We start from the raw sequence: 16,741 nt of genomic DNA, 5'->3' as shown, positions 1-16,741 counted from the left end.
GTTAATCATAAGGTACCTGAGCCAAAACCTATTCCTAGAGCTAACGTCTCTAACTGTAGGTACTCTAAATTCAGATTTATTGAAATGTCTCAAAGTAATTGTCAGGGTTGTTTTATTAAACTGAACTTTTCACCTGCCAAGGCTTTATCCACATGCATTTTCCATTAACCCCTCACCCTAATTATACAACAGTGCATAGCATTCACTGTGATTATTAAAAAGTGCTACAAACATAGCCCACTGAAATAAGAGTAGGCAGCTGGGATCTTAGTCATGGGTTTTTTATACGGATTTTAAAACTTTAGAATGACTATTAAAGGTTAACTAATCAGACTAACACGGCTACCACTCTGAAATCTGTAGTTCTGTATCACACCAGCTGTAAACTACTGAAATTATCACTCCTGTTTTTTTTCCATCAAGCATTATGTGGTATGTACATGTAAAATAATGGATTTTTTTTAATACAGGATTTAGAACTGTAAAATTAAGGGTTAGGATGGTGCATGTTCTGGTAAGTGATTGCTGCTTTTATGCTACAATAATAGGATGGGAAAATAAATTCCTATCACACACACGAGACTCAAAAAAGAGAGTCATAAGGATGATGCTGAAAGAGCAATGTCTTCCCTGGCACAGCTTGCAACCCTGCAGTCTCCATTTGGAATGGAAAAAAAATTATATTTGGAAGAGTATAAATAAGTTTTAGATCTTGGTGTAGAAATCCAGGGTAAGAGATGAGTGGAATTTTCAAAATCGCTTAAGTGATTTTGGAGCAGAAATACCATTGGAAGTCAATTAGGCATTTTTGAAAATCCGGTCCATTATCTCTAGAGAGTGCTATTTCCAGGAAAATAGCAGAGTGTAGGTAATCTTGTCGTTTTATGGAGTGAATATGCAGTGGGACACAGATTAGCTGTGTGATAGCCACTGATATGGGTCACACATAGCTAAAACCCTGCACTGCTTTGATGTATACCTGTCTGTTACAGGAATGACTCCAGTTGCAACATCTACAAAAGAACCTAGTGAGTGTAACTATAAAAGGAAAGAGAATGAGATAGATAGATAGATACTTGTATTGTGCTAACTTTTTTTATTCTCTTGTGCTATATAAAATAGGACAGGAAGCCCAGGATGAGGACAGCAGTGATTCTGAAGCAGATGATCCGTGTATCAGTCAAGACACTAAACCGCAGGAGAGCCAGAGTCAACCAAACAGCACCAGCCACAGGCCTGTACCATCATCATCCAGGGCAGTGGCAGCGGTAGCATGGTCAGCAGACAGTGGCTCCGATGACTCAAGACGTTGGTCAGACCAGCTCAGCTTGGATGAGAAAGATGGCTTTATCTTTGTGAACTATTCTGAGGGGCAAACTAAAGTACATCCTCATGCTCAGGTTAACCACCCAAACCATGTAGAAGTACGGCACTACAGCAAACTTAAACCAGGTACAGGAAATGAGATTCACGTTTTCTCTCTCATGTAACTCTGTGCTGTAAACAATGAGCCTTAAAGCTGTATGTTTCTGTTCCTGCTGCATTAGGCACTGTAACTTAAAGCATGAAAGTTTTGCAGACAGAAGCTCTTAATTTTCTTTTCTGGTTAGTTAGTCATAAGCCAAAAATTGACAGTAAAGGGTGTCACTTGTAGTATATTACGGTGCAAGTTATTTCAGCTCTTCATGCAAGTGTTTCCCAAATTTTTGAAGACTTCAGTCCATCCAACAGAAAAAGTGAAATCAGGCATGGCTCTGCAGCCCTGCCGTGTGGTGCTAAAGGCCTACCTGGGTATTTTAAGTCATACCTCCCCTGGGTTAGTGTCCTTTCTTTGGCTAGACCTTTGCATCTCCCCCTCTCCCTTTGGGAAACACTGGTGTAGAGCTTCATAATAGGATACTTCCTCTCCTTCCTTATGTGCAGTGAAATAGTTTAAAATGTTGACACTTGAAGCATCTGTCAGGCACAGACATGTATTGGAGATGCACTGCCCGGGGAGGGGCCCCTCCACGAAGATTGTTCCTTCTCCCTACCCACATACTCTCATGGGGATAGGATACAATCTGGTGTGTGATGACAAAGCAATAGCAAGAGGACTTTAACTGTTCTTTTTTCCTGCCCACTTCTAGGATACAGATGGGAGCGTCAGTTAGTATTCAGAAGCAAACTAACTATGCACACAGCATTTGACCGCAAAGACAACGCACATCCAGCAGAGATCACAGCACTAGGCATCTCGAAGTGAGTAACCCAAACACTGTTGCTTAAGGTGGTTTTTCAAAATGGATGCGTTTGGGTGAATGGGGGGAGAGGCTACATTCGGTTTAAGATTCAGTGAAAATCTGACAGAACAGCATTTAGAACTGGTTTATTCTAGTACTGGAATAAAAAGCACATGGCTGAAAACCTGATTAATTATAACTACTACAGCTTGTAGTTATGCAGTCTCACAATTGTATTCCCCAGTAAGACCAGGCTAATTTGTGTTTGCTATCTCTTGGTCTCAGTTTAATATTTGGTATGAACAAGTCATTGACATGTACAGCGCACACATGACCTTCTGATCATCCCCAATTCAGCCAAAAACTGGTGAAACGGTGAACAAACCTGGTGTATTGTGGCTCAAATGTCCATGTTCTTGCAGGGATCACAGCAGGATTCTAGTAGGTGATGGTCGAGGAAGAGTGTTCAGCTGGTCTGTGAGTGACCAACCTGGCAGGTCTGCAGCTGACCATTGGGTGAAAGATGAGGGGGGAGATAGCTGTTCAGGCTGCTCAGTCCGATTTTCTCTCACTGAAAGACGTCACCACTGCAGAAACTGTGGACAACTCTTCTGTCAGAAGTAAGCAGTCATTAGTTTTCCTTGGACTTTTCATTGTACAACGCATCCTAGCAGGAGAGTTTTAAAAAGTGATAATGTAGGTTTCTTAATACATTTTTTTAATTAAAACACTACCACTGTCACAATTTAATGGAAATAGTTGGGAAAAAACAGGACCCATTCATCTTTTTAAAATCATTAATGCAGCAGCAGCAGCTTGATTAAAAATTGAACTAGCAATTTTAAATCTCGCTTTTTTTATGAAAAAGCAAACAAACAAATTATTTTCTTCAACTAGAATTACTATATTAACTCCATACATACAGCACTTAAGCCATGCATTGGAATATGATTAATAATAGGTTTCTAAAACAGTCACAAATTGATGCAACCCCTGAAAATGGACACAGCTTCTATCTACACGAAGACTGTTTGGACTAGTCCTTATTAAAATTATTCTTGTAGTGGTTTTGTATAGTGACTGGACAAACAAAGTTCCAGTTTTTCTGTTCCCAATGCAATGGTGCTATGTTTCCCAACCCCACCCCAGCTTGTCTTTGGTCCCTGCTGTGACTAACTAAGATATTTTAGGACTAAAAATTAGAGGTGGTGGTTAGGGAAAACACTATTACAGTCTTATTTTCCTCTTTCAGGTGCAGTCGATTTCAATCTGAAATCAAGCGTTTGAAAATCTCATCACCAGTGAGAGTCTGTCAGAACTGTTACTACAACCTACAACATGAGAGGGGTTTTGAGGAGGGGCCTAGAAATTAGTGAGGCTTTGACACAAACTGAAGACCAAGCTCTGCAAGATCCCAATTCAGCCCCACAGTAACTCACTGAATTAATTACAGAATAGTGCAGTGAATTTGGAAGGGATTGTCTGTTTACACTTATCTTTGTACTGTGTTAAGCACTGAAAGAAAAAGGGATCATTGATTTCATTTATGTTGATTGAAGTTATAAGGCTAACAAATAAATATTCAAATGGGCAGCAACCACCAGAAAGAAAGGACTGGTAGTCACAAATACAGTAAAACTCCCTATTAACATGGCTATCAAGAAAAAAATCCTCACTTACTAACCATCTGTTCTTGTGGAGCTAGACATCCTTATTTGGGGGGGGGGAGAGGCTTTTTAGAAGATAGTTGTAAATCTGCCTTCTTCGCAAGCAATTGTGTATAGTGTAAATAGGTATAATGGCCTTTTTATCTAAATATGAACTTAACTGCCTGTTACATGGGTCTTCAGCCTAACCACTGTACTTTGTGTGGCATCTTTATCTCATCTATCAACTTAAATATGAATGTTTAAAAAAAACTCAAATGGCATTATTTGTATTTTTGTTTAAAATTCAGTCTGTGCATGTTTGTTCTTTCAGTTGCCCACAATATCCTAATTTAAAAAAGGCTACTCGTAGAAATGACATGGATTTTTTTTTAAAGGAAAACTTTTTGGGGGAATAGGACTTGCAATATTTTATTCTAATTGTAAAATAAGTAGGAACTAAGTTACACACTCTGTAGTTGCATTTTATACCTACCTATTTACCACCTCATGGTTCATATTTAATAAGGCCTCTTTTATACATATGTTACAGCTGCTGTTTTGTTCAGTACTTATTATAGTTAGCAGTTGATTCATGCAAGAACTAGCTTAAATAGAAATTGGCTTGCATGTAACTTAAAATTAACTTCTCTTGCATAAAATTTAGTATGTCTCTCTTTGGCATCTTTGTTCTACTGAACATAATAACTGGATAATAATAATATCAGAACTGCGTTTAAGTCTTCACCATTCAGTGACAAGACAGTGATTGATAGTTTTCCATTAATTTTTAATATGAATTTAATTACAGTATTTTTAATCAATAATTTATTTTGCACCACATGAGAGACCGACACTGGCATCCACAGTGAGAACAGTTGCAGAAGACAGGCCCACAGTCATACTTTCTGGTTGTTGTTTTTTTTTAAGTATATGTATATATTTTGTAAATGGGTGACAAAACTGGTCTAGATTTCGGTATATTCACAAACAGAGAATACTTTTTAAATAATGGTGAGAATATGACCCAAGTCAACAAGAAACGGGCCAAACTTGCATCAGTGGATATACCATGAGCAATATAAAATGACCTTAATTGATGTGGGAGTGACAGCATAACATAGCCCACAATATATACAGCTAAAGCAAACACAAACTTTAAATTGCACCATTGAAAATATTAGAACCTCTATGATGGTATGAGATTTCCCAAAAGATAGTCAAGTGCTAACTGAAGCACCTGGCTTTTGTTGATTTGTGTTATTTTACTATTTACCCTGGAACTCATTTATGCACTGAAAGTTAAATAGATATTTTGATACATATTTGTTAAGGATGTGATGGACTGGAACAATTAAATAAAATTCCTGTTTTGGTATGTATACTAGGTCCCCAAGAGAACAAAAAGGCTTTTTTTAGAGCTCTTCCACACTATTGAGTGAGTAAATGCAGGTTTAGTTAGATCAGTTGAGCCAGTAGATGCCTTGCATGCCCAGCTTGACAAATTTAAAGGGGGGAGAAGCTTTTAGTACAGAGAGCCTACATTTCTGTATTAATACTTCTATGATGCTATAATCCAGGTTACGGGTTGCTAACCTGTACACTGTCCGCTTTAAAACCTTTAACTGCACCTGAGTCCATTGAAATCTTTTCCCCTGGTTTCCAACTTGTTTTTGTATGGGCTGAGACCTCAATCTTATTTCCAAATTAATTTTTATAGCCAACACAATAAACCCTTGGGGAAATAGGGCTTTTCTCACAGAAATGGTGATTGAAGTAAACTAAATACCACTAAAATAAAATCTGCATATAGAACTAATGCTGGGTTAAGACTGCAGGACTTTCTCTGAAACCATTAACTGTGTTCAACTATAGATGCATTGTACCAGTGTTATTCTACACTTTTTACAGGTGGCATTGCACTAAAAAGCAAGGTCATTTACCCTCTTCCCCCCCACACTGCATCCTGTAGTATTAATCTTAATTTACACTTATAAAACCCACTCCTCAGGCTTAATTCTTCTCCTGCACGGTATAGAAAACTCTTCCAAAACAGCTTCTTGCATTTAGGAGGTGGAATACCATCTGATCATGGTTCCTCTGGCAACTGTTTTGTTCAATTGGGGGTAGTCTTTTCGTTTTAGCTTCTAATGCACAAATCTACTTTGGTTTCTCCAAACAGAGTTGTTGTCCCTATAAAAATTTGTTGGAGCAAAAACACAGAAGTACACTAACATTAGCAGTCTATATTCTCTGTACCTCACATGTCTTCTAGGGCCTTGTAGTATACTTATTAATTCACATATTCTAACACTTGTATGTAGTGTGCAACTGTAATGTCATGCTTATGAAGATGAGTTGGCTGCCTCCAGCCCACATTCAATAGCAAAACACTTTAGATAAGTTATTTTGCACTTTTATGTATAAAATCGGTAGAAAATTATTTTTGCTTTGTATCATTTAAAGACTCCTTTTGTTTCAGTAAATGAACTGTGTACAAAATATTTATGCAGTTAAAACTGTTTTTAGAAAGTATTTTTAATTTCAGCAAGTTCGGTTACTTGTTGCATGACTATTAACACAGCTGACTTTTTGTGTCAGTGCAATGTATATTTTTTTTGTCCTATTAACGTGTAAGCCCTAGTAAATGGCAACTTATTTGTACAGCAACAGGAGTAAATTGAAGATAACTGGCTAAGACTGGAGTGTGGAATTTTGTACTATATTGCAGAATCCAATGTTTTTTTGGTGGTGATGTAAAAGGCCTGAAGAATTACTATCTAGCGTGCAATCTGTGATATCTGAATGTTCATTGTATATTTGTCTCCAATGCAAAAAGGTAGAGTAACACAATTACAATACATGATTAAATGCAATAGTTCAGGTACTTAAGTATTTTTTTTCATTTCAAATAAATACCTGCTATTTACCACCAACAGGCTGTTTTGCATTTATCTTGAAAGAATTTGAGTAAGGAAGCACTGGTTGCAGTTAAATACTTTCTTTAAAAAATAAGTAGTAATAACTGACCATGTATTAGGAGTACCAGTCCTATGTGGGTTTTTTTTCCCCCAAATGTGAGTACTGTAATTCAAATGTTGTAAAACAAAATACAAAAGGTTTTCTGTTCTAAGTATCATCATAAGCCTTGGAACCTACAAGATTGGCCATGATGGGAACAAGAGTATCTCACCCTACTGTAGTCATTCCCAAATTAAAATTGGATATTCCTTCCCCAAGCAAAATTCAACCTTGTATTAGAATTTCAGCAGTCTCACAAGTTAACACTGGGAATTTCCCCCGCCAGTAACAGTTTGAGCTCATGTTTCACCAACCCTGATTTTGTCTTAACAGATAGCATATGACTAATAAAAAAAAATTATTTGTAAAAACTTGCTTGCAGGAGTAAGTGTTCCAATATTGCCAAATAGCTGGCTGACTTCAACACACATGCACTGATGCCAGAACTGGTACAGTGAATGATTGATCTTGGAGAGGAATAGAAAATGTCTTACCAGTAATGGTATCTCCCCCAGTTCTGCACTTCTGGCCCCTCTCCTTAAGCTGCAGCTTTGGCAATGTATCAGAGTTTTAGCCACGTCCCCTCTGCTCCTGCTTGCCATCAGAGAAGTTATTCCAAAGCTATAAAACTTGCATATCATGAACAACAAATATTCTAGAGATACCATCTATCTTGGTCTAATGTACAGAGTTAACAATCCCACTTCACTGTCTGACCTTTGACTCATGAGCCACTTAGGATGGGCAGAACTGTGGGAGATGCTGCTAGCAGAAAGGAAGTTACCAGTAGAAATGTTCCATTCTGCAGCCCAGCATCTCCCACAATTCTGGACATCTGGGAAGCAGCTGCCAATGAACAGATGTAGGGAGGATTATGAAGAAGAAAATTTTTAAAGTATCCCCACTCTATCTGCTTGCTCAAAAATTATTTCTGGGCCAGCACATAGGCTTCCAGTGTTTCATGAATATGTTGGCAGCTTTGCAAATTTCCACCCATGAGGTTGCTGCAAAAATCTAGATACACACTCCCTTCTCCACTAAGTGCCCTCAGGAGAGAACAGACTGGCCTTCAGACAGAGGTCCTTCTTTTGCCCTTGGTGAATGGTGCAAGTAACATGTAGTCATAGTGGCATAAGCAATTTTTAATAGCTTTGCCAGGGATTCTGTTTTTACATTAAACTTGTCAAATTTTGAAAGTACTTCCAAGTAGTCATTCACTCAGATGAACATCTGGTCTGGCCAGGCTGAATTTATTTGCTCACTACCTCCTTCTGCCACTCACATTCCACAGTCGAATCCCCTGTCCACTGTCAAGGGGCCTAGCCAGTTTTATGGAGACAATGTAAACTTGACTGTATTCCCAAAACTTGAAGAGCTCTGTGGAAGCTTGTTTCTCTCACCAACAGAAGCTGGTCCAATAAAATGTATTATTTCGCCCAACTTTTTCTATTGTCAGTTGCCCCTGTTTGAGTGGGCCTTGCACAAATCTGCAATTAAAGAAAATGTGATTATAAAACCATGAGTTCTCACTGTTAATCTAAAATTCTTTGAACTGACTACCTTTCAAGTTGGTGCACCTTTAAAACATTCCTTTTAGAATCACAGAGTTGGAAGGGACCTCAGGAGGTCATCTAGTGCCACCCTCTGCTGAAAGCAGGGCCAATCCCCAACTAAATCATCCCAGCCTCTCCTCATAAGTCATGTGCTCCAGCCCCCTAATCAATTTTGTTGCCCTCCCCTGGACTCTTTCCACATCCTTGTAGTACTCCAGATGAGGCCTCACCAATGCCGAATAGAGGGGAATGATCACGTCCCTCAATCTGCTGGCAATGCTACTACTCATACAGCCCAAAACGCCGTTAGCCTTCTTGGCAACAAGGGCACACTGTTGACTCATATCCAGCTTCTAGTCCACTGTAACCCCTAGGTCCTTTTCTGCAGAACTGCTTAATCCTGTCTTAACTTGAGATTGGATTCTAAAAACCTTCAGAAAAGGAGAGCAGTCAATAAGTCAAGCTCCAACAGCTGTTGGAACATTTTTTTAAATTTATGTTTGTGGAGTGTTAACATCTATAAAAAAGAAAAAAACAACGTGCACTGGTTTGCTAGCTCTACACTTAATACATTACATAAGTTTAGCAATGCAGCATCCATGGGTTTCATCTGAAATTGCAACAAAGTTAACAGTCAGAAGGGAGGACACATTTGGAGTGGAGATTAAACCGAGATGCTTGAGGCTATCTAGTATCAATTTTACATAGAGAAGGTAGTATTTTGCAAAAGATGTGAAGTTATTTAAAAAACCCAAATTTTAGCAGATTACAGTAAAAGCTGGACAAAAGATTTGTCCATCACAAGATTTTGTTTAATCCTAATTCAATTAACTGGCAAATATCACCCTATTTCACCTAAGAAACAAAATATGCTACTGACAGCAGGCTAACTTGTTACTAAACTAGTATTTTTGAAAGTAACTCCTCTTGTCAACCACGAAGAATGCACACAACTTTCAGTAGTGAGTCAGACAGTTGGTTCAAGAGCAAACCCTATTTGGGAAAACACATTCCTTGTTACTCATGCAAGAGAAGTTACTTACATACCCAATTTCATAAGGTACAGCAAGTGCCTGACCAAACACAATTTTGAATCCCTTCAGCTTGCTACATTGTTTCAGAAATCCACTTTGTTTGTTTACATACTGTGTCTGTAATAAATTACAGCCCAAATCATTACTTCTCCATACACTGAAAACTGACTCAGTGGTAGTTCCCTCTGTCTTCTGCCATTCCACCGGAAGACAGTAGGGACAACTGGCATCCTGGATTCCCTCTTTGTTGAAAGCAAAGAGGCAAAAAAATTGAGAACATTCTCCCTACATAAGGCCCAGTCATTCCCTTCCCTTTTCCGTTGACTATTTCCAAAGCAGAGGGAGACCAAGACAGTGGCTCCCACCCTCAGAAGAGAAGCAAGGTGTAGGAAGGAAGACTATAACAAAGAATTACTGGTAAGTAATTCTGCACTTGTCATATACATCCCTTTTCTCCTATACTGTGAAAAAACAATAGGGAGAAGTGGCAGTTGCAGAAAATAATGCCATAGGTGAAGGCTTACCTTAATATGCATCCTGTAGTGCCCTGCAAGCAAGAGATGTCCTGCGAAGATAGACTGTTCAGCTGGTAGTGCTTGAGCATATGTGAGGAAAACCACATGGCAGCCCCGCCTTAACCACTTGCTTCTGTCCTCACTGGTCAGGAAGTAGTTGCTACTGTAAGAATGCCCTCCCCAGCCCCGCCACCAAAAATAAAATAAATAAATTCAAGGGACCAGGTTAATTGGCCTGAACACAAGTTAGACAGATACATACGTTATTTCATCCAATTACAGAAGCCGAAGAAGCTGTTTTTCCCATGTGATGACCATCAGAATAGAAAGCGCTGCTTAATTTGAGCTCCTGACAAGACAGACTTTGCAACTCACTGAAAGAATGCAGCTGCCATGTCAGCAGCCTGACTGGGTTAGATGGGCTACAGAGCAACAGGCTGGCTAAGGTAAAACAGACTCCAGAGGACTCCGAGTACCTTTCCCAGACCTGAAGAAGAGCTCTGTGTAGCTTGAGACTTGTCTCTCTCACCAACAGAAGTTGGTCAAATAAAAGATATTACCTCACCCATCTTGTGCCTCTCATCCTGGGATCAACATGGCTACAACACTGCATACAATTGTTCCTACTCTCTTTACATAGACTAGGAGAAAAGGGACATATGGGCTTTTCACTGCAAAGTTCAGCTAGGAGCATATTCCTCCCTCCCAGTGCATAGCAGCAGCACTTGGAATTTGTTTGGGCCACACTTGTTTTTGCATTATAGCTGAGCAGTTCAGAGAGACTTTGTGACCAGTTGGCAGTGCTGATTCTGAGAGTAGAGATTGTTAGAAGTGGGGAGAATCAGAAACACTGGAAGCAGAGCACAAAGGATGTTATCATTGAGTGCCAACAGAAACCTCCTCCAAATGTCTCATTACAGTGCTGTAGAGCCCAAAAGGGAAACATTTTTACTGCAAGAACAAGTTAACTGCAGTGCAAATAAGTGCATTGTCTATCATTTTCATCAGCCATGAAAGGCTCCAATAGCACTGTAGGACCATTTATCATCTGCAAGAATATATCAGAAACATCTTATTTTCAAGTGTGGAAATTACACTGCATATTACATTCTTACACCACTTTTTCTTAATGGTACAAATTATTGCTCAGGATCACAAAACTACCATCAGCAAGAAATCATCCCACTCTTGGCATACTTTATGTCCCTCATGAGCAAGGGGCTGGCCAGGGGCAATGGAGGAGGTTGGGGGGGGGGTGCAGAAGGAATGGTTAGTCCCCAGAGTGAGGGGCTGGCCAGGGGCCATAGTGTGTGTGTGTGGGGGGGCAGTCAGTCCCCCGAGCAAGGGGCCAGCTGGGGGCAATGGGGCACAGCACGGGGGTGGTCAGTTCCCAGAGTGAGGGGTCAGCTAAGGGGAATGGAGCACGGCAGGGTCAGGATCCCTACCTCTCTGCTGGAGCTGAGATGGGAGCCACTTCCTTTTTCCTTTGTTCTTCTCTTCCCGCCCTCTGGTGGCAGCTTGGGTTACTATGCCTAACCAGACACTCAAGTCCCTCCGCAGCTGATGCCTCCCTCCCCACCCAGAGGTATGCAATTAACACGTTAATTTTGTTTTCAGTTAATTGCAGTCATTAATTGACAGCCCTACTTTTAACAATAAACAGGTGCATTTTTAAGAGATGATCAGCCCACAATGTGTTTGCTATAGAGAAAAAAAAATGACAAAGGTCAGATCATAAAAGATTTCTGTCCCAGCTTTATTTTCCCAATCCTAGCTTTAATAAAAGATTGAAACAATTAAAACATACATAATATGATAATAGCATTTACAGTATATACATAGTTTCTATATTTATTTTTCTGAACAAGATAATTACAACAGCCTTGCCCAACAGAACTGCAAAGTGACAAGAAATCATTGATGTAAAATTTAGACTTTTCAATTCAAGCCGTATGACTATATTTATGGAAATTATACATAAGAAACGTGAGAGTAGGCAGGGGGTCGCATTGAACAGAGAGAGGAAATATTTCTGGCATTTCACAAATTAAAAATTAAGGACCTAATCCTGCAAAGACTTACATCAGGGCCTACCAGAGTAAGCAATAACAAATTTACAATAGATTAAGTGAGTTAACCATTAATGCCTCTGAAAATGATTTTTTGTTGTAGCTTTGTCCTTTTTACAATGAAAATAAAGATCCATCAACTTCAAGTGATTCACTGTATTCAATGCTACAATATATTCTACTTAATATACATCCTATAAAAATTACACTAAAAAGAGTTCAAACATTTTATTTATGTTAAAATTAAATATAATCTCATACCTAAAGGATAAATTTACACCCCACTCTAGTAAGGCTGTGTTTCTTATTGGAAGAATCTACCAAAATACCGTTACCTAACTAAAGCCTTATTTCAATGTTTATAGATGATTTTTCATCACCCTTTCCTGCTTCAACAAACACTACCTCCTTTCAATATCTTTCCATAGCTCATAATTTTGGCTGTGCTATCTGTTAACTTTCAGGTTGTGTTGTGTTTTGTTTTCAAGTTAGAGAGTCCTATATGTGCTTAATTTCAGTATTATTAATTATTATTATTATTTATTAAAAAACAAACATTAAATTGGGAGTCAGGAAGCACAGTTAATCACTACTGGAAGACAATTTGCTAGCATTACGATTTTAAAGCTGATTTCTTGCTCTAGATTTTTTTTTTTGACAGAAGTACTGTACTTTTACAGTAGAATATAAAAATGTAATACTAACTTGTTCCCTCAGCTATTTAGTGTTGACATTACCACTGAATGGAAACTTTATTTTGGAATTAGAACAAACATCTCTCTTTCATAACAGTATATAAGACTATTTTACTATTTACAGATTATATACAGATTACCCTGGCCTAAATGCAATTAGTATATAATCCTGAAACAGAATATATAGTGGTCTCAGATTCTATTCTAATGTAAACAAAAATTTTGATTTCTACAAGCATAAAGCTTGTTAACATCTCTATTTGCTTTCTACGTTGTTTTTTCAAGTAGCACCAAGCTATTTTCATCTTTAACCCCTCACAAAAATAATATAGTCAGAGTGCAGAAGCCTATTTACATTAGGATTGTGGAAATTAAATTTTATCAAGTTAGAGTCTCTAGTACACCAAAAGAAACTTTTTGGCATTCATGTGCTTTTGTACATTATGGGAAGAAAATAATTTCCATTTGTTTAAAAAAAAATTATGTTCATTTCCATTAAGATTTTATTACATGATAAAAAGAATATTATGTAAAATGAAATTAGAAAATAGCTAACTTTAATCATTTTACAGTGTCAACTGTTTTCACATATACTTAATTAAGTCTACTGAAAGAGCAGCTATCTATAAAGTATATATTTCTCAACTGAATCCTTACATTGTTACCCAAACTTACTCAACTGTTGATAACAGATGGCAGAAGAACCATTCACCATCTCCACCTGGAACTTTGGGCATCTGGTCAGTCAGATAACAGTGACTGCTTTCAGGGGAATAATAATAATAAAAATATTAAGTAAGCAAGCACTTATAGTGCACTTCTCATCCAAGAGTCTCAAAGTGCTTTATAAAGGAGGGAAATATCACCATTTTACAGATGAAAAAAAATCGAGGCACAAGGAATGAGCTCACATCAGAGAGTGACCGATCACTGGGATGTGAATCTAGGACTGTTCATGCCCATTTGCTGGACTGGAGAACCCTATCCATTGGTTAACTCCACTCCACTCTAGTTCTGGCTGCACGAATTTGTTTTTATAATCCAGAAGGGTTCTTCCAGAAGAGGAAACTTACTGCCCAGGCACCTCAACAGTTCAGGTGACTTTATCTTGCAAGGACCCACTGATTTCATTAGAGTATTTTTTTCAAAGCCATTAACTAGAAACTTCGCTAACCTTAGTCATTTTCAGTAAAACAGTAATGGTACAAATCCAGCAGTAACCCTGATATATTCGCTTTTAAATTCCAGCCTTAATTTTCTGAGCAACTCTCAAGGCAGACTATTTTCTGGCAAGTGATGTAATCAGTTGCACAGTAGAGAAAACAGCATCTCTTTACTGCAGTTTGGTTATTCTTCAATAACCATTTGAGACTAAGACAGAATTATTGCTAAGATGTATAGTACTATAAAACTTGCATTAAAAGCAACAACTGTACTGATGTTACATTAAAAGTTGCTTTAAAAATTGCACAGAGCCAGTACAATCTTAACATTTCTTCAGTTTAGTTATTGTGATATAAAACTGCTGAAAAGGAATAATTATTTTAAAAACTATTTAACCTGTCCGGCTGGATACCCAAGGAGAGCTCACACCATCAACTTCAGAAACTAAAATACACGTTAAATAAATAGTTATTTTACAAGCAAACTTAAATTTTATATTTGTCTTATTAAATATTCACAGTAGTTTCAGGAAAGAAACATCTACTTCTTGTTCAACTACTATTACTATGCAAAGTTGCAACTTGTTTTTTTCAGTGCTTTTCTGGTAGGTTTTTGGGGGTTTTTTGTAGTGCACCACTCAGTCCAACTATCCTCTCAGTGATGGCTGAAGGATCCCTTTTTCAATTAGATGAGATTTCAGGGTTTTGTATACATTTAGTTGCTGTTCTGGCTGAAGTACCAATAGCTGTTGCAGTAATTTGCTGGGATTTGGACCCCTGTCAATGAAATTTAAGGGAAAAAAATTCTTTATTCAATAAAAGCTCTAAACCTGCCATATAAAAGTGACATCTTTCATTTTTCTTCCTACTGTATAAATGCAGTGTCCGCTTTTTGAGAGAGAGAGAGATGGATTTTTCTAGTGTAATGATCTCTCCAGAACATATATGTGTTGTCTGGTGAGCATAACTAAAACCTGCTTTCTCTGACTGTATCTGTTGTACAAAATGTAATGAGATGTCTTAACTGGGTAAGCCACAAATGTAATATGTGTAAAGGCTGCTGCTGGTCACGGTGAGAATGTGACCGATTCCAAAATTGCTCGCTTTGACTTTCTCACCCTATGTACCTTCCAGGATATTCATGCAAACAAGCTACATGTCAAAGACTGAGCCAAGTGATGTAAGGTGAGTGTCCGAGTGATGCCTGTTGCATGTCTTTTGACCACCACGAAAGGATCTTGAAACAAGAAATCCAAGGGTAGAGAGGACCTTTCTGCTGCAAGTCTCAGCCTTAACATGTTACAAAAACCTCGAATGGCGTTTTGTACATCAATTATAGGAAAAGAGACATTTCTGATTATGGCCCTCCCATAGCTGTTTGGTAGGGCATGTCTCTTTGACTTTTTCCTAAAAAACAGTTAGATCATGTTTCAGTGACCAAAAAACAATCACAATTATAGTTGGCTATGCTTGTTGATTGCTGACATGATTAACAAGATGTTCCTTTTTCACAAGCATAATTCTCAGCAGTTAAAAATAGGCAGAAAAAAGCATTTTCCATGCTGTAATGGCTGACCCTTTGTAACAAAACCTGAAGCCTCCTTTCTCATTACTCACCACTGGGATTAAGTTCTTGCTAGGGAGGGGTCACTTTTTGCAGACCATTTTGACAAAGCTATTTTCTGCTCTGAACCTGTTGTTGGATAAGCTGTATACTACCCAAATAAATGGGACCTAGCCATTTAAATGGTAGAGGACCAATAATTTCATAAAGTTTCCTTAACAGGACACTTTCCAATTCTAGAATATAAAATAGACAATCAATCCATAAATTTTCAGGAAATCTCAAGTGTAATTTAAAATATTTTAAATGTATTTATGACAAAGGGTGACAGACATGTATCAGCCTCCTATAGTTAAGTCCACACATTTGCATATTCTTAACTTACAAATACCCAATGTACACATGCATACTGGATATCGTGAGCGTAAGTGAGATGCATACAACTAGACACCCCTAAATTTGAAAGTCTGCCCCCAAGCATCTTAAAAACTACAGTGAAAGAAGCTGCCATGTAATACAGTTGTCATTCTAAAAGCATCCCCTTCAAAATTGCTGTGGCTGAGAGATTCATAGATACTAAGGTCAGAAGGGACCATTCTGATCATCTAGTCCGACCTCCTGCATAGCGCAGGCTACAGAATCTCACCCACCCACTCCTATGAAAAACCTCACCTATGTCTGAGCTATTGAAGTCCTTAAATCATGGTTTAATGACTTCAAGGAGCAGAGAAGCCTCCCTCTAGTCAACCATGCCCCATGCTACAGAGAAAGGCGAAAAACCTCCAGGGCCTCTCCAATCTGCCCTGGAGGAAAATTCCTTCCTGACCCCAAATATGGCAATCAGCTAAACCCTGAGCATATGGGCAAGATTCACCAGCCAGATACTACAGAAAATTCTTTCCTGGGTAACTCAGATCCTATCCATCTAATATCCCATCTCAGGGGATTAGTCCTATTTACCCTGAATATTTAAAGATCAATTACTTACCAAAATCCCATTATCCCATCATACCATCTCCTCCATAAACTTATCAAGTAGACTCTTAAAACCAGCTAGATCTTTTGCCCCCACTGCTTCCCTTGGAAGGCTATTCCAAAACTTCTCTCCTCTGATGGTTAGAAACCTTCGTCTGATTTCAAGTCTAAACTTCCTGGTGGCCAGTTTATACCCATTTGTTCTTGTGTCCACATTGGTGCTGAGCTGAAATAATTCCTCTCCCTCTCCTATATTTATCCCTCTGATATATTTATAGAGAGCA

General features: G+C 38.4%; 2 protein-coding genes across 9 annotated transcripts in view; one reads left to right on the top strand and one right to left on the bottom strand.

The window, feature by feature from the left end:
* WDFY3 (WD repeat and FYVE domain containing 3) overlaps window positions 1-6,804 on the top strand; it is a 290,091-nt gene extending 283,287 nt beyond the window's left edge. For all 7 annotated transcript variants that reach the window (XM_043514073.1, XM_043514074.1, XM_043514078.1 and 4 more), the window contains 4 exons: window positions 1,123-1,452; window positions 2,130-2,241; window positions 2,645-2,842; window positions 3,475-6,804. In XM_043514073.1, the coding sequence (XP_043370008.1) occupies window positions 1,123-1,452; window positions 2,130-2,241; window positions 2,645-2,842; window positions 3,475-3,595 (761 nt within the window). In that variant the 3' untranslated portion in view covers window positions 3,596-6,804. The remainder of the gene's footprint in view (window positions 1-1,122; window positions 1,453-2,129; window positions 2,242-2,644; window positions 2,843-3,474) is intronic.
* A 4,925-nt stretch (window positions 6,805-11,729) lies between these two features.
* CDS1 (CDP-diacylglycerol synthase 1) overlaps window positions 11,730-16,741 on the bottom strand; it is a 64,152-nt gene continuing 59,140 nt past the window's right edge. For both annotated transcript variants that reach the window (XM_038400844.2, XM_038400846.2), the window contains one exon: window positions 11,730-14,695. In XM_038400844.2, coding sequence (XP_038256772.1) covers window positions 14,566-14,695 — 130 coding nt within the window. In that variant the 3' untranslated portion in view covers window positions 11,730-14,565. The remainder of the gene's footprint in view (window positions 14,696-16,741) is intronic.

The sequence above is a fragment of the Dermochelys coriacea genome, chromosome 4 (assembly GCF_009764565.3).
Source record: "Dermochelys coriacea isolate rDerCor1 chromosome 4, rDerCor1.pri.v4, whole genome shotgun sequence".
NCBI classification, from domain to species: domain Eukaryota; kingdom Metazoa; phylum Chordata; order Testudines; family Dermochelyidae; genus Dermochelys; species Dermochelys coriacea.
This window is presented reverse-complemented; position numbering and strand designations above follow the sequence as displayed.